General features: G+C 39.0%; 1 protein-coding gene across 6 annotated transcripts in view; it reads right to left on the reverse strand.

The window, feature by feature from the left end:
• The window catches only part of MCM8 (minichromosome maintenance 8 homologous recombination repair factor), a 34,455-nt gene extending 16,663 nt beyond the window's left edge, over window positions 1-17,792 (reverse strand). Inside the window, exons 1-13 of one of the 6 annotated variants that reach the window (XM_030558028.1) lie at window positions 17,589-17,792; window positions 16,677-16,809; window positions 15,403-15,544; window positions 15,119-15,193; window positions 13,449-13,531; window positions 13,128-13,277; window positions 10,914-11,017; window positions 10,193-10,391; window positions 8,070-8,155; window positions 3,438-3,589; window positions 1,935-2,133; window positions 821-851; window positions 333-473 (exon numbers count right to left, since the gene is read on the reverse strand). In XM_030558028.1, the coding sequence (XP_030413888.1) occupies window positions 333-473; window positions 821-851; window positions 1,935-2,133; window positions 3,438-3,589; window positions 8,070-8,155; window positions 10,193-10,391; window positions 10,914-11,017; window positions 13,128-13,277; window positions 13,449-13,531; window positions 15,119-15,193; window positions 15,403-15,544; window positions 16,677-16,697 (1,383 nt within the window). In that variant the 5' untranslated portion in view covers window positions 16,698-16,809; window positions 17,589-17,792. Of the gene's footprint in view, window positions 1-332; window positions 474-820; window positions 852-1,934; window positions 2,134-3,437; window positions 3,590-8,069; window positions 8,156-10,192; window positions 10,392-10,913; window positions 11,018-13,127; window positions 13,278-13,448; window positions 13,532-15,118; window positions 15,194-15,402; window positions 15,570-16,676; window positions 16,810-17,588 lie in introns of those variants that run through there. The other 5 variants (XM_030558031.1, XM_030558029.1, XM_030558033.1 and 2 more) reach the window with 5 other exon arrangements.
• Between the last annotated feature and the right edge of the window lie 19 nt (window positions 17,793-17,811).

The following is a 17,811-nucleotide window of genomic DNA, read 5'->3' on the forward strand; positions in this document are numbered from 1 at the left end:
AGCCCCAGCTTGGGGGCTGCCGCTGCAGGGAGACAGGGCACATCCATCACATTAGAAAGGTAAGACTATTGATAATAAAATGAGTTGTGTGCTTTTATTTTAGAACAAAAAAGTTAAATTATTAAGGTTTTTTTTTGTATATAGCGCATTACAATAGTTAGCTAACGGTACAGACAACATTTGGAAAGATCATGAAGTGGTCCGCTGAGACCCTCAGCAATTTTCAAGTGGTCCACGAAAAAAAAGTTTGAGAACCACCAGTTTAGAGCTAAAGGAAAAAAATCCATTCCCCCTTCATTAGCTAAGTTTAATAGTAGTAAATGAACCCATACTTGCAACATTTGACTCTTTCCCAATCCAGGATCTCCAACCACCAGAAGATGCGGGTCTCCTCGCACTGGAATTCTGTTTTTGTCATCCATATACTTTTGGCATCCTCCAAACAATGCCAGTGCCAAACCTGCCTTTACAATCTATAATGGTACATACAAATGCTAGTCAGCATTAGACAACAGCTACCATTACTAACAATTGCTTCATAGTAAATTCAGACAGACAGAAAACATTGTGTCCTGCAGAAAGAACATACAAGGAACTGAACTCCCACCATTGCCCAATGCACTACCTATTTCTCACTTGGGGGTTTCTATGGGTGTTTTGACACAGGAAAAAGAAAGCCTGTTTATCCAAAAATAAACTTTTTTAAAAATATATCATTTTCTCTACCTTGCCAACCTTTAAAAGGTCTTGGAAGTTTACTGAGGCAAATTTGTAATGAAGTTTGAATTTAGAATGAAAGCAGAGTTCTAAAATTACTTACCTCATGGCCATAGATAGTAGGACAAAGTGAGCTGAAAAACCCAAGACATTTGACATTAGTATGTGATTAATACAAAATCTTGTATCATTAAATCATAGAATATCAGGGTTGGAAGGGACCTCAGGAGGTCATCTAATTCAAACCCCTGCTCAAGCCAGGACCAATCCCCAGACAGATTGTCACCCCAGTTCCCTAAATGGCCTCCTCAAGGATTGAACTCACAACCGCAGGTTTAGCAGGACAATGCTCAAACCGTTGAGCTATGATCATTTGTCCCATCTCAATTACAAAACTAGTTTCTCTACTGCAACAAGTTCCATAGAAATTCACTTTCTTTTCTAATTCCCAGCAAAACCAGGGTTTTTTTTAATGCTCTATCAAAGTTCTTGAAATTTTTGGACAGTGAAGCATGCTTTTCATTATAAAGAGAGCTGTACTTCACTTAAATCTGTACACACACACACGCACAAATGAGAACCTGTTACACCGTGGTTGCTGCACCCACTCTTATCTGGAGCAGAACTATGTTTAATCATCATAAGTCTATTGCTCAACTGTGCTGGAGTTTGAAGGTGGTCTTGTACTCCACAGGTTTAGCTGCAGCATCCTGGAATCCTCCAATGGTACCGCATGGTCCTGCATTGTCTGTTTCATGCCCTCAGCTCTCATATCCCCGCCACTCCCACCCCCCCAGTGCTGCAAAGGCCACAGGGCAAAGCAAAGAACAGAAGAGTGCAAGATGTGGAAGCTAAAATAGGGGAAAGAGAAGGAGGGTAGGAAGAACAAGATACCACAGAAGCGAACATGTGTTTGTATTTATTTTAAGAACAGTGTTCTTTTGAAGTACAATATTCATATTCTGGGGCAAATGAAAGTTCAACAACTAGTTAAAACTACAAATATATGTGATTAACTTCACCTCCCACCCTTGGACTAAAAGAGGGACATAGGCACAAGTACACAAGGGTGTATAGGTTACTTGTCCCAAATTGATTACTTCGGAGGGATCAAGATGTCAGATAGCAAATAATGAATCACACACTTGAAAGTACAAGAAGGGAAAAGCTGTGGTGCTTTTATATTTAAATTGCTAAAGATGTAAGAGACAACATACTTGACAATTAGCTTGAACAGATTTTCCTCAGCTTGAATCTCTTGAACAGCATAAAGATCTTTAAGTGAAAACTCCATGCATACTCGGTGATTAGTCCCATCTTCAGAATTCATGACTTTTTGTCCTTTACCATTGCTGACAGAGTTTGCCTCAATGTACAACAGGAACATACATTTGTCATTCTTGTTTCTAGATGCTCCTGTTGGATTACAAAGACTGTCAAAAATAGGAAGCCATGTTTTCATCTAAGTATTGAGGTTATGCACAGGTAGTGATTAAAATAATTCAGAAATATTAAAATCCATGTGCTAATTAAAACTTGGGACATATTTGTAATAACATATAACAAATTAAAATGTCTAACCCATTATCACAGTTCCTGAATACTGGAAGATATAGCCCTTGAACAATTTAGTGGAAACTATTTTGAACAACTGCTTCCTCAAAGCCTGATAAAAAGCCAGGAAAAGCTTCTGGTGACACATTCAGATTCAGAGCTTTATAAACGGAAAGGAATGTTGTTTAATTTACTTAAAGTACAGCACATACTCAAGTGCTTTGTTGGATCAGGGCCTGAATGAAATGTAAGATTAATTTTGTTCTATTCAAAATTTTAACCTTGAAAACACAGAGAGCATTCTGCCTCTCTGAACTGGCTACATTTTAAGCGTCTTCAGCCTGATCTACTATACTATGCACTATTTTATTCTTAAAACAATTATTTTAAATAAAAGACAAGACTTGTAGCACAAAAGATAGAAAAATGTTAAAAATTAAACACTCTCTGTATCCTTAACAGAAAATTACTGATCTGTCATAAAGCAACATGGTTCACAAACTGATTATGACAATTCTTTGTAACATTCTCCATTAAAAGCATTTGTAAGATTTCTTCAAGCAGAGAGAAGCAAGCCATGAAAGAATGTGCAGCCATAACAGTTCCCTTAATATTTCTCTCTCTCTTTTTTTTTTTTTTAAAATAACCTTGATAACCACTTCCTTCAAATGAAAGATAAAAAAAGTGTCAAATCGCTAACCTCAATAAGACTATTCTAGAAACAAATCTGGAAAACAGAATCCATCTCAACACCTTGTTTCCTTTACTACTGTAAGGAAGATCTTTCTATCCAACTGACTTTCTATAACATGAGAAGCCTGTACTGATAGTTGAAATACAATTCCTCATCCTTAACAGAGAATGAGTGCTGCTACAAGACATGCCCAATGCCGACTACACCAGAGTCAGGTAAGGTCAGGGGATGCTAAGGTGTACACGGCTCTCCTCCCAGTTGGCGTATTTTGTCCTCTCTCTTTTTCTCTACAGAGCCTTATCTGTTCAACAGCTTTCCCCTATACCTTTTACTTATTTCTAAAAAATGCAACAAATAAGTGACTTTAGGCTTTGAGAGAAAAATCAACAACTAGAGAACAAAGAGTAAGCTTTTGTTTAGCATTGTGCAAGATACAGAAGGCGATAAAAAATTCAAACCAGATGTACTGTACCTTCTTCGGTGTTTGACACCTTAACAATTCCTGTAATCGTGACCATATCTCCTGGGACACAACTGTCTACAAGATCCTGAATCAGCTCACATTCTATTGTGCGAGGAATTCGACCTGCTTCTCGCTGATCATCTGACATGAGTTCCTGAACCCTAAAATACACACAGCATACCAGTGACCAGTCTGCAGTGTTTCTATTTAAGTTCTTATATAAAAGTCCTCATATTTATGCTTCAAATCAATCGTTTTTTATTTGATGAGAAGAGAGAATACAGATTGAGAACATTGGAAATAGTGCTGTTAAAAGAAAGTCAGGAAATTCCAAAAGTTTTAAGTGTTTCCAGGACCAGAAACTTAATAAGCACTTCAGTTTTTCTTCTGCAAATACTTCAGAGCGTGTTTCCAAAGAACCTTAACTTTATGAACTCTAGATTAAAAAACTGTCAATTCTACAACTCAGTGAGGTCCAATTACATGTACATTCGAACTGTAAAAATGTTGTCAGTTTTCAGTAATCTGCATGAAGTGAGCAGGGAAATGCTGATAACGCTAATATTGTGTCTTATTTTCATCCTCTAACTTAAAAAAGGGCTTACAGCAATGGGGTCAAGCGTTCAAAAAAATCCATATTAGAGCCATGACAAAGCAAAGAAATCCTTCTCCTAAAGGGAGAATTTTGGAGGTGATGATCAGAGAGAGAAAATCAGAATTATAGTTTTATGAATTTTGCCAGTTTTACAGTAGTAGTCACAAGTATAATCTTGGCATACAAAACAGCCATGTTGGTTTTCCTACCATCACAGCTTTGTGTGGACAAGCCCTGATGTTCTTCCTGACTGCAGCCTCTAGGTGCTACCAAAATACAAATAATAAATGGTAATTTGCACTGTACACTACTGTAGCTCTTCTATACTTTCCAACACAGATATGAGTGTTACACTTGCTTAAGTGAATTCTCTTTCCCTTTTAAATACATTTACATTTATTTATAAGTATATATCCATTCTTTAAATATCCTTTTCCTCCAGTCTTTATCTATCATGGATTATATTAATTTTATAACCTTCCAAATTAAATACACCTCCATCAAAATAAAACTAAAAACATAGTGATATTTCAAAACAAATTAGACAGTTTTCTTTTAATTATTGTCTTTTTGCCTAACTATGTTGTATTTTAGTCCTGCTAAATGAACTCTAGGATGTGTATGTAACACTTGTAAGTTCCAAAGGTTTCTCTTCTGAGCCTTTCTTTACAGGAAATATTAATAGCACCCCCTAGTGCTACTGTTAAGAACCTGTTAGTGCTATGGTACAACTTAATTTTCTAAAGTTTCAGAGTAACAGCCATGTTAGTCTGTATCCGCAAAAAGAACAGGAGTACTTGTGGCACCTTACAGACTAACAAATTTATTTATTTAATTTTCTAAGGGTTTGTAAATGAAAAAAAAAGTGGAATTGTGGGAGGGGGGGTCTCAACATTAAGACTGTGCTGCTCACAATAACCTGTTTTAAAAGTTTTTAATACTCAGATCTGTAAAATTTGGATACAGAATGTCAGCTTGGAAAATATGGACTCTGACCGAAACCTCCAAGATGGGTAAATTCAAGAGTCCCATTTCTCTATACTTACATTCCACCTTTTGTGCCTCTAGCTGTGTTATGGTATTGTTGCACAGAAGCAATGGAACGTCATGAACTTTTCTGAGCATACACTCTGCTCTAATACCGGAGATGGTACGAGTGCAGTGGAAATGGGGGAATAAGTGTTCATATCCTTTGAAGTGATTCTGACATGTTATTGTGGGGTGATAGCTTTACTGCCTCAGTGATTTCCTTTAATGGGATTGCACAAATCTTTAAGTCTCCTCCAAAGATAAAAGTGTGCCTGTGAACTGGGCAACTAGTTAGGGCTGTATAAGAGTATTTGACTAGAACCACAAAACCACCTGAAGTCAGACTGAAACAGGGTCCTCCTCCTAGCTGTGAACATCAGCTCAAGTCCACAAACAATTTTCAGACACATCCTATCACTGTTCAGAGCCTTCGCGCCCACCCCCAAACCATAATCCATTACCTGCCACTGCCCACCACTCAGAAGCCTTAATACTGTTGATTTCAGTGGGAAGGGAACCATGACATGAAACTATCCCTCTCCCTGTTGGAGCCAGCTCCCCCAAATTTCAGCTTTTGTGGGAGAACAGAGGAGTCATTGCTCCCCATCCCCCAATCCATAAGTCTTAATTATGACTTGCTCCCAACCCCTTACTCCTTCAAGAGGGCAGCAGTAAAGGGGAAAACCTTATCACAGTATGGCTGGGTAAACCATAAGGGCATATAACACCCCCTAAGCCTTACAGTAGTTGCTATCAACCTCTGCAGATGCACCCGCACAGTTGCACTTTTCCTGAGGGATGGGAAGGTCCCAGAGCTCAGGCTCCAACCCAAGCCCAGAAGTCTACACAGAAATGAAACAGACCCCCCAGCCCAAGCCCCATGGCACAGGCCAGCTGTGGGTTTTTATTTGCTATGTAGACATATCCTTAGGGTCTACTTTCAGGTTCAGCAACTGCATAGGAGATAGCCTCCTTTCATAGGTAGGTGTGGAGCACACTAGCTTGTGAATGAGCAGTGCATCCCAGGCGCTGCATACTAGTAGGAAACACATCTGTTAGTCCCAGCAGTATGGCTGAGGCTGGAAGCCAGAGCAGGCAGGCAAAAGTGGATCTCTAGAGCAAAGGCTGCAGAGGAACTGCATGTGAGGCTTTTTCCTGCTTGGAACGGAGACAGTTCCTGGAAAAAGTGGAGCAAACTACCTGTGCCTTGAAAAAGTGCCCACAAAGATTACCAGCTGAGACAAGCAAAAAGATCATTTTGGAACCAAATTTGAATCCTTTGAAGCATTTCCTATACTCTGTATTTCAGGTAAAGCAGGAGATCTAGGAACCACCTCTGGCTACTACTACTAGGAGACAGTCTGTACTCTCAGCTGTGTTTTGGTCCTGAAGGAGAGACCTAGCCCCTTGCCCGGTGATTGACAGGTCTGATCCTATCTCTTCAACTTCACTGCAGAAGTAAAGCATAAGAAGAGAGCCTAAACAAGGAAGAATTTATTTTAGTCACTAAAGTGAACAGGTAGACTGATTATACATAGGGAGCAGATCTGTTGCTGAGCAACAACGTGACAATTTTCACAGTCTATTTTTATAACAATAAAATAATCTCTTTTTTTGTTTCATCGGTCTAAGTCAGACCCTTAACATTGCTGTAGTTTACTATAAACAGTTTATTATAAAATGTTATTTTAAAAGAAGTCAGGGTACAGCAAGTATAAAATATTACTTCTGAGACACTATACTGATATTAGTAAGGCAGAGGATATCAAGTTATTTAGTCCCCCTGATAACACCCACCTGTCAGATTACCACAGAAGTTGTCTTAACAACGGACGTACTGTACCAAAAAGCCCCAACCCACAATGCAAACAAATTAGGATACCAGTTCTGCAAAGACTTACACGCACACAGTGAAATCCTGGCCCCTCTGAAGTCAATGGTGGAACTCCCATTCACTTCAATGGGGCCAGGATTTCACCCTCTGAGTAGTCCCATTGAAGTCAACCCACAAAGGCATAAAATTCAGCTGTGCTGGAATAGGGCACAAGAGCTTTTCCAAATACTATGCTGCTTAACTTTATATCCGTTCTAAAATAAATTGTAAAAAATCAATTTCAGAAATAGTTTTGATTAGTTTAGACTAGAACAAACACTTGACGTTTATACACCACTACTTCGATATAACGCCACCTGATGTAACACGAATTTGGATATAATGCAGTAAAGCAGTGCTCCCAGGCAGAGGGGGGGTGGGGCTGCATACCTTGTTGAATCAAAGCACGTTCAATACAACATGGTTTCACCTATAAAGCGGTAAGATTTGTTGGCTCTCAAGGACAACATTATATCAAGGTAGAGGTGTATTATTTATTTCTATTGCAGTAATATGTAAAGGCTCCATTTTTTCTATTCTTGTACAAATAAAAGACAACAAAGCCAGTCCCTGCCACAGACAGTTCACAATTTAAGGTATATTTACTCGATTAGATGTAGAAAGCAGAAAAATAGGGAAACGATTTAAGTATGCATACTTCATTCCTATTCCGGTTAGCTTGTGTTTTTTTCAATACAACTTTAAACCAAGATTTTGACACTAAAATTCAATACAACTCATTCAGCTCTCTCAGTTCATGTAACAATGCCCTGCTAGCCAACCATTGTGATGTTTTCCTTACAGCTCAGTCATTACAGAAGGTAATTTATAATGGATGTGATCACATTTATAGAATGGATGCGATCATGTTCACAGCATGACCTGAAACAGTTCACAATGAAGCCATAGTCTAGATAAGAAGAATTTCAATTAACCTATTATACTGAGTAGGGACAATATATAATATGGAATAGTGCTTTGGTAAAACAATTATTTTGTAGCATATTCTTTTGATCAATGCTTCTTTTTACACAATGGATAATATGAATAAAAATGCACATTTGCTTTAATAAATGTGATATCCTTTCAAATCTGTTAAACTAAATTTGTTTGTGAAAGGAACAGACACTCTAACGTTGCTTACTTAATAGACTGCCAGTCCACCGTAATTGTTAAAGGAGAGCTTCTATCTGCAGTGAACGATCGTCCGTGGCAGTCAGGCAGAGGACACTGTAACAGTATGAATTGATGGTCAGGATTGACTTAAAGAAAATTATTCTCTTTATTACAATAGTTTAAGGTGCCTCATTTGATTCTGAAAAACAGTACTCTGGTGTGCAGCTCATTAGCAGCATATAAAAAGAAAACCTACAGTTAATCTTAGATTAGGAATACCAGCTGGCATGGATATAATTAATGGAAAACTGTCACACAAACAGGTTTCAAAGTAGCAGCTGTGTTAGTCTGTATCCGCAAAAAGAACAGGAGTACCTGTGGCACCGTTTAAACACCTCGCATTAGATTCATAGAATCATAGAACTGGAAGGGACCTCAAGAGGTCATCTAAGTCCAGTCCCCTGCACTCAAGGCAGGACTAAGTATTATCTAGACCACCCCTGACAGGTGTTTGTCCAACCTGCTCTTAAAAACGCCCAATGATGGAGATTCCACCACCTTCCTAGGCAATTTATTCCAGTGCTTAGCCATTCTGACAGTTAGGAAGTTTTTCCTAATGTCTAACCTAAACCGCCCTTGCTGCAATTTAAGCCCATTGCTTCTTCTCCTATCCTCAGAGGTTAAGAAGGTTAAGCTTGGTATCATCTGCAAGCTTTATAAGCATACTCTCTATGCCATTATCTAAATCATTGATGAAGATATTGAACAGAACCGATCTTAACTCCTAGGCACTAGGAAAAAAACCAAAAACGTGTTAATACTGCATCTTTAGTGTCTGTTATTTTTATTTTCAGGTCCCCGCAAAGGAGAAAACTTCTCACTTGGTCACATAATAATAATATTAGACAGTTACCTCATTATTATTTTGTTTATATATCTTGTGGGGTCTTAGATCAAGCTAGGAAGAATAACAAAACTGAAATACAAAATCCTGGACAGAGCAGGTCAAAAGTCTTTTAGTGGAAAATGCTGATTCAACAAAATCAAAATGTTCTATGCAAACATGTTGGTTCCATCTAAACTTTAGACAGAAATCAAGTGCATGGTTTCCTGGAAACCTGCCTGCCTGCTGCTCCTTAGTTCCTTGGCAGCCTGCTGGGGAACTGTGGCTTCCCAGACTGCATGCCTGGCAGACTACCACATTCACCAGTTCCATGAGGTATGTCTTCCCAGCCAAATCAAAGCCAAAAACAACAACAAAACCTCACAGTAGCAAGTCTTAGAGCCCAGGTTGGCATTGTGGTGCTAAAAATAGCCATGCAGACATTCTGGCTCGGGCTGGAGCTCAGGCTCTGAAACCCACCTCCGCCTTCCTAAGCTTCAGAGGCTGAGCTCCAGCCCAAGCATAAACGTGTACCTAGCTATTTTTAGCACCACAGCACAAGTTCCATAAGCCCAAATCTGTAGACCCAGGTTCTGAGAACCGCTGCTGCAGGTGTTTTTTTGCAGTATAGACACACCCATGGGCTACTCAAGCTCTGCAGCTGGTCAGTTCCTGGGCTACCCAGCACACTGCCTCCCAGGCAGCTAGCCAGCCAGAAAGCCTGTGGTGGGCAGCCAGCAAACGGAAAAAAATCCATTTGGTAGTCTCAAAATGGAATTTTTCTGGAAAAATTGAAGATTCTGGGACAAAAAAAAAATTTTCCTTTAAAAATTTGAAATTTTTCACAGGAAGGGATTTTCATTTTCCAGCCAGCTCTAGTCCTAGATAAAACTGCTAAATACAGTCAGAACACTAAATAGACCTTTCTAAAAGGGGGTGGGGTCGGTTCAGGGAGAAGAGAAGAGAAGAATTCTTTTAAATTTGTGGAAGTTTTTATACTTTTGGTTTTCCATTTTAAATGGCAAACAAAATCAAGGCAGCTTTTTTTTTAAAAAATGCCTACCTCACATGAAGAAGACTTACACTAACATTGGGGTGTACAGTGATTTTTGTGGATCACTAACTTAGCTGAAGTATTAAATCTATTTAATCCCCCTTTAAATACTACAACTATTTTTTAACATCTAAACACCACGTGTTGACAGTTTCCAAATACAGGAGATAGCAAAGAGCAGGAAATTTTTAAGATAAAAAATATTTTAAATTACCTTTGTGGGAAGGGAATATTTTCCATCAGGCAGAGGAAAACTCTGAATATAACCACATGTGCTGCATATAAAGGCCATCTTGGTGCACAGAGGTTTAATGTTGCTGACACGCACGACAGTGCCATGCAAAGCAACATACTTCCCATAACAATTAGCCCGAACATTCTTCAGTTGAGTCAATGGGTCATAGTTGTACACCCTAAATAAAAGGTTACCATACAATTTTAAAACTCTTGTTATCCTTAAAGAACAAAAAATATTGTTATCAAATATGCATGCATGTATGTACTAAACACTAACAGAGATATAGCCAGAGGAAAGGTTTTATCAACAGAAGACAAATCTAATATTTTATTGTAAATCTAACCTCTACCCAGAATACATGACACAACTGTTAACTCCTATTACCCTAAGAGGAAGTGAAGGCTGCCCAGTCAAATTCTAACGTTCAGAATTCCCAAACTATAAGAGAATACATAGTATACACACCTTTCACTGTTCTTAACAAACACTCTTAGGTCCCATTTACTCTAAAGAAACTACTATATATGGGGACCCTATAATAACACAGTAAATCCCAGCCATGGTTTAACACATATTTCAGTCTTGAAGCACAGAAAGGACTAACATTTGATGGCAATTTTCCATGAGAGTTTCTTACTCTCTCTGGGCAAATGAATCTTTCAAATCCTAATAGAGAATTAATACAAACATCCTTTACCGTGCATGAATATGTGGCACATTTATTATAGGTTCTTCATCAATAGGTAATCCTGCTTGTTCCTGTAGTTCAGCTGCATACCTTTCCAGGTCCTTAGTTAATACCTAGATAGACAAGAAAAAATAAACACAGGCTAGGAAGGAATGGGTAATAGTATTTGTTGAAGTGGAGTTTTTATAGTGTTCTCCTTTAACATGCTGCTCTCCTCCCTGGGTTTGGCATGATAGTTCATTTGCAGTTGAGCTTTGCTACTTTATCCTGCAGTTTTAAACCTCTGCACAACTCTGCAGAAGGTCTCATTGACTATTAAGCCCAACCATGAGGATTATTTTACTGCTTTTGTACTTTTCCATTTGACAACCATAGATTTTCCTTCCATATTTTACATGGATCTTAAATTAACATCTTTGTTTTGAATAAAAAACGGAATGCATTGTAGCCTTATCAATGGATTGGTGATTGATTAATCAATCAAATATTTATTAATCTCTTTGACTGGGATAGTTAAAAAAGGTTTGGTCTCCTGAGGACTACAGCATCAGGAATATTATCAACATCACTAAAATAAGAGACCCTACAAGTGCATGAGAAACAATTCCAATTTGTCACAAGTCCCTTTATCGACAAATCCACTAAGCAGATAAACAATCCCACAGCACTGAAATATGATAGCAGATAGACAGTGCAAAGTGTTTAGCCCGATGATTTGCACTGCTCACATCTCCCACTGGGAGATCCTAGAGTGCCCATCATTATCTTCCTCCTCCTCATCGTTATCATCTGTGGCTGTCATCTTGGCATCGCCCAATGCATCTATTCTCAGCACACAGGTGAGGCAACACCTTTTTATTCTGAGTTATGAGCCAAAGCAATGTTTATGCCTGCTAAGGTTCATACATATGCAAATATGTTCCAACCCCCTTTTCCTTATCCATACTTCCACATCTCACTAATTTAGGGGCGTTCTGTTTCTCATTGGCTATCCCTTTAGCTCCCCTTATTCTCATTAACATTTATGTCAATGGGGTATCATAGCAACTTGAGGTTATAACAGAATCCTGCAAAATGTTACTATCTGGCATCTTGCAGTATGAAATGGCACATTGCACCATAGTTTTCAGTCTATTGCAGCATAGTTTCCAGAACATCAGCACTTATCACATCTTTTACTGTAATCTTACACTTTACTAGTACAAGGTTATCTATCTTCCGGTCAACTAATCATGCCAGCCTGTTTCAGGCCTGAGGCCTTGTTTGGCTAAGCTGAATATCTTACAGGCCTGAGGACTATAGGCTCACTGTTACAATATTAATAAACACTTATATTTCACCTCTATATCCTAAAAATACTTGGTATCTTTTCTCTTGGCTACTACACAGAGTAACTTCTAATTCTAAACTATGTGCATGTACTGAGATCATTAATCTCAGCATATCTGCAAACATATTTGCTGCTAGTGCAGAACCTGCATAAGGTGGCTAGGACTTTTCAAAGCACAGGACTGAGAGCCAGGAGATCTAGGGTCTGTTCACTGTTTTCCTATGTGACTTTGAACAAGTACTTTAACATCTGTGATTCAGTGTCCCATTTTAAAAAATGGGAATTAAAAAAAATATAGAGTTGTTATGAGGCATAGCTCACTAAGCCCAAAGTATTATCAAGATATGATTTTGTAAGACACACAACAATGGTGCACAGAGGAAGAGGGTTTTTTTTTGTTTTTGGGTTGGGTTTTTTTTGGAGGGGGGGGTCAGTGAAGCAGTAGATTTTTATAAGTCAGAAAACCTTTATACTTAATATTTGGAGGACTTACTACTTCTACTCGTAACAATTGTAAATTAGGTCAAATTTTTGGCCCAGGAAACTTGATGCATTAAATTAAACCGTTTAATCTTTAAAAATTAAAGCCTCAATCCTGCAAAATGTACTTGGCCTTCACATCTTTTGAAAGCCACACACTTCAAAACTATCAACCTTTAAGAATAAACTAAGTTGTTAAAAAGTCAATATTTCTAAATGTAATAAAGAGTTTAAAAACAGCAATTGAAATTTTCATAGCTGTAGTAATTATACATTTGTTTCTGGTTAAAAACCCTTCTGACAGTGAGCACTGGTCTTCCATATAAATGTGGTTTAAAACTTAAAGTACAAGCAATAATTATATACATACATACATACATCCTACTAAACATCTATTTGGAGTCCATATTTACCTGATGTATTGCCAAACCCATGCAGTCCAGTATTTTCTGAGGCATATCCCTTAAATCAGTAGATATACTTGGTATCAATTCAATTAACTCTTTATCTTGTATCAGCTCTTTGTAATCCACAAGAATACTCCCTTTTCTTTCTATTTCATCCTACAAAACATTTCAAGTCACAAAACATTTCAAGTCACAAAACACATTTCATTCTGAGATAAAACAAAAAGTCTTGATTAATATTCTTGAGATACTGTAGCTGAAATCTAGACAAAAGAAAATATATACAGATCTATTATGCTATTGCAGCAACTGTTGTAGGTGTCTTACCTTATCATAAAGTTCAATGTGACGTGTAAAAAACTTTTCAAATGCTTGAATCTTCTGGACAAAAGGAGAGCTGCCATCATAAGCTAATCAGATACATATCGCATTAGTCATTAACCCAAAAATAATTATGTACATCAACACATCATATGCTTTATTTGTAACTAGAATTTATTATAGAAACCAATTCATCCATTAAAGACATTGATTTAAAAAAAAATGGGTATTTTATTTAAATAATCCTTCTATGAGACTTCTTTCACACACATTTTACCCTCCATGGTTTTTGCACCTCTCTCTCAAACGTCTACAGCACAGCCACCTTCCTTCAAAGGACTGGCTAGAATAATTTCTCGAGTTTATTACAATACAATTAAAGTTAATGAGACAGAAAAGAAAGGAAGAGAAAGGAAAGTTAGGTGGGGAAGGGATGCCAACTGTACCAACTTGTAAGACAGACCTATAATAAGATATGGTCATAGCAGGTCTTATGCCATCATAATGATGTCTTGCAGCATTTCACAGGACTGGTAGAATAGGTTCAGGTTGCCTTTCCTAGAAAGTGTGATATTTTTCGCCATTATGTTGTTTGTGTGCCAAGATTGGGGAAAGTCTCAGTAATACTCCGGTTCTTCTAAGTTAAGAACTATGAGGATACATACTTTTAGCCAGGATGACGTGGGATCAATCCTCAAAGCAAAGGAAGCAAAATTTAATGGAAGGGGTATTTTAATGCTTCTGAATTGTGGGGTGCAGATGGTTGTCCATGTAGGGGGGGACTATTATGAGGCAGGACCAACGGAAGACTGTTGGTGAGGCATTATAGTAAGTAATTGCATCTCCAGCAGACTGCAGATTTAGTATGATTTGTGAACTGCAATACAATTATCGAGCATCAGAATTTGTTCAATATTTTGGCTTGCGTTTAACATAGGTTGGATGAAGAGGGAGCGCATTTTACATTGTACAACACTCATTTCCAGGCCTTTGCCCACAGAGAGATTACAAGTTGTTCATTCAAATTTATTTTGGATATGAGGGAAGATGAGCAGTAGATAACACTTAGCCACTGGCAACACTGGCCAGCAATCCATCTGATTTGGAGATAGAGTCCTTGAGTGACAGTATATAGCTCTTTCATGCTCTGCATACACTCCAGGATCTTCTCCATAAACTATTGCAGTATTTCAAAGGTGGTGTCACAGCAGCCAACTCAAAGGATCCTGGAGTGCAACCAAGACTCCAAATCACTGGCTTAGATAGAAATCACAAAGCTGCTTAAGATTAATTAGTGCTTCAGAGCAGCAAAGGCTAAGATTGCAAAAAAGGGCAGAAAAAAGGAGGATTTGCTCATGTCTCCCTCCATATTTAGAAGACAAAATTATTTACATTTTTAGTTACTATCTTCCTCTACTGTACTTTTAAAAAGGGTCTAAGAATGAACTGGTTTCAGAGTGGTAGCTGTGTTAGTCTGTAAAAGCAAAAACAACGAGGAGTCCTTGTGGCACCTTAGAGACTAACAAACTAACAAGGACTCCTTGTTGTTGTTTTTTTTAAGAATGAACTGTAATGTCACTCATTTCTTCAACCCTCTAATCTATTTTCCCTCCTATAATACACAAATCTAGGGGAGAAAGGGAGGTAAAATATTTATTCTAAATTATTTAATATACCGTCAGAGAAATAAAGCTTCCAGCCTTTATATGGAGTAATCTGGTCCAGTGTTGACTGAATTAATCGAGGTTGTGCTGAAAAGTATGAAAATAAGATTGGTTAAAGCAGTGTAAGTACAGTAGCATCTCAAACTTTGTCAGTTACTGTTTAGAGCACTAGTAAGCAAACAGCTGCAGCTGTTGCACACAAGAGCAGGTAAACATGCACTGCTGCTTTAAAATGCTTGATCATTGTATTCTAGCATCAGAGATTAATGATAATCTGTTATGTAGAACCAATTTACCAGACTCAGACTTTCCAGTGTTTCTTTTCCAGTCTCTTCCTCCATCTCCTCTTCCTTGCCATCTTCCTCTCCAGCCTTGAAAGCCACCTCTTCCTCGTCCAGACCCTTTACTTCTTAATTCGTTACTCATGTTACCATGTGACTGAAATTGCAAACTGTGGATTAAACTGATAGGGTAAGACTGTCAATGAAGAGTTATAGTAATAATCTATGGTGATTATAATAATTTAACCAAGAGTTATTAGTATATTGTTATTTTTTTTAATTTTTTTTTTTTTAGAAGAGAAGACCAGCCATATGTGGAATGAGTTCAGGATCCTCCCTTCTCAAAACAATAGGTGATGAAAGTACGATTGGTTACATACTCACAGTGGGTGTGAGGTTAACTTTTCAAATTCTATAAAACATTGGCTGGCTAGCTGCCCAGCCTCCTCATAACAAATAAGGATTGCAAGTGCAGAATGTATTTTTTCTTATTTATACTCCCTAGTACTTTCAACTAGTTGGAATCTATCTAGGTTCTCAAATACCATGAAGATATGGATCATGTAAATGTCTCTCTCTTACGTATAGATCGGTTTGGGGGACAAAGAGCTGAATCTAAAACAGCGTTTTCCAAACTTTTGAAAGCCGAGCCCCACTTCAGAAAAATGAAACTAACTGTGCCCGTCTTGTGCTGCTAAGAGTCTACACATCTTAATTCATACATCTTGAGTACCCTTCCAGCTAGTCCTGTGCACACGCACCCAGCCTCTCCATGCAGACATAGGGAAACACTGCTGTATATTTTATGTCTTCTCCATTCTTATATGCTTTGATGAGCAGTAAATAGACAACGCTGACATTTAAAGCAACACCAGTGGCATCTGAGGTAGCCCTCACTGAAATGCAAGGGGCAATTCACCCCTCAGTGCTTTTTCAGTCTCTCTGCAAACTCAGGCAGATGTATCACATGATTACATTTGCTTCATGTTTTGAAAGTTTTCTTTGTGACCACAACAAATAGAAACTGGCTTCCCCTCCAATGAAAATTGGAACTCCGGGAAACAATTTAGAAACCAGTCTGCTCACTTCCACTCTGAACAAACCCATCCTACACTTTAAGAAACACTGATCTAATGTCAGAAGATCCTGTTATCCTAACCTAAACAGAAGGCAAAGGCTAGGCATCTTTATTCTGGTAAATCATATGAACAGATAAATTAATGTTCCTAAATCCTGTGACCAGATGCTCTTAAAGGAGAATTGAGATAAGCAAATAAGTGTTCATTTACCGTGGACGGGAAAGTTGTCATACAGGAACATTTAGTAACTGGTTTTCTTATGACATGGCCATTACTTGTGGAAGCCTTGGTCACCTCTACTCATTTAATCCCTATAAATATTTACTCAAATGTTTTGTTAGACCTGCAAATAAAATAAGTCTATTTAAATACACACACACACACACCACTACCCCTTGATGAATCCCACCTGCAGCACAACCAACTCTAGAGGATAATGAGCAGGTAAGAGTTTCTGGGTTTATTAGTGCAAGGCCATCTGTAGCACAGGTGCTTTCTAGACGGATGGAACAGTTTTCTTCTGTCAGGAGAGATAACTCACCCCTCTGGCAGTTAGTAGGTCAAGGGAAGAATCATCCATCCCAGCTGTTATGTTGGCGGTTAGGTGGGGCTGATCACGGTACTCAAGGTAGGGTGACCAGATGTCCCAATTTTATAGGGACAATCCTGATTTTGGGGTCTTTTTCTTATATAGGCTCCTATTACCCCCCACTCCTTGTCCTGATTTTTCACCCTTGCTGGCTGGTCACCCTAGCTCAGGGCACAGGCTTTTACACAGCTCCCAGCAGGGTATCTAGATTTAGGCACAGGTCAGACCTCTTACTACCTAGGCTAGTCCCCATCTTTGGCCCAGGAAGAACGTGGCCCACAAGGCCCCGAACTCTGTGGACAGAGCCGCCCCAGATCTGTTCAGCGTTCAGGCCTGGCGCTGGCTGGCTGCCAGGCTGGCACTAAGCAGAGGCCTGGCCCTGGTAGGCTGCTCCCAGCCCCAACGCGAGGCCGTTGTCTCCGCGGGTGTCCCAGGCCGTGCGGCAGGCTCTCCTCGCGGAGCGACCCGCGTGTCTCGCACGGAACCCCCGCAACGAGGGAACATAAAGCGACAGACAGCGGCCCGGAGCTCACCTTAGGACCTGCTGTGCCAGGACAACTGATATACTTCAGCCATTCTATTTTGGCGCCAGCTTTGTGTTATTTCCGCTTCCGGTACTAACACCAATCACAGGGTCGGATTGGGTCGATGCCCCGCCTCACCACGTTACCATGGTTACAGCAAGGGACTCCCTGCCCTCTTGCACTGATTAAGGATGGTTTCATCCGCCAAGGCCTATTGCGCTGTCACGTGATA

Source organism: Gopherus evgoodei, chromosome 3, assembly GCF_007399415.2.
Source record: "Gopherus evgoodei ecotype Sinaloan lineage chromosome 3, rGopEvg1_v1.p, whole genome shotgun sequence".
NCBI lineage: Eukaryota > Metazoa > Chordata > Testudines > Testudinidae > Gopherus > Gopherus evgoodei.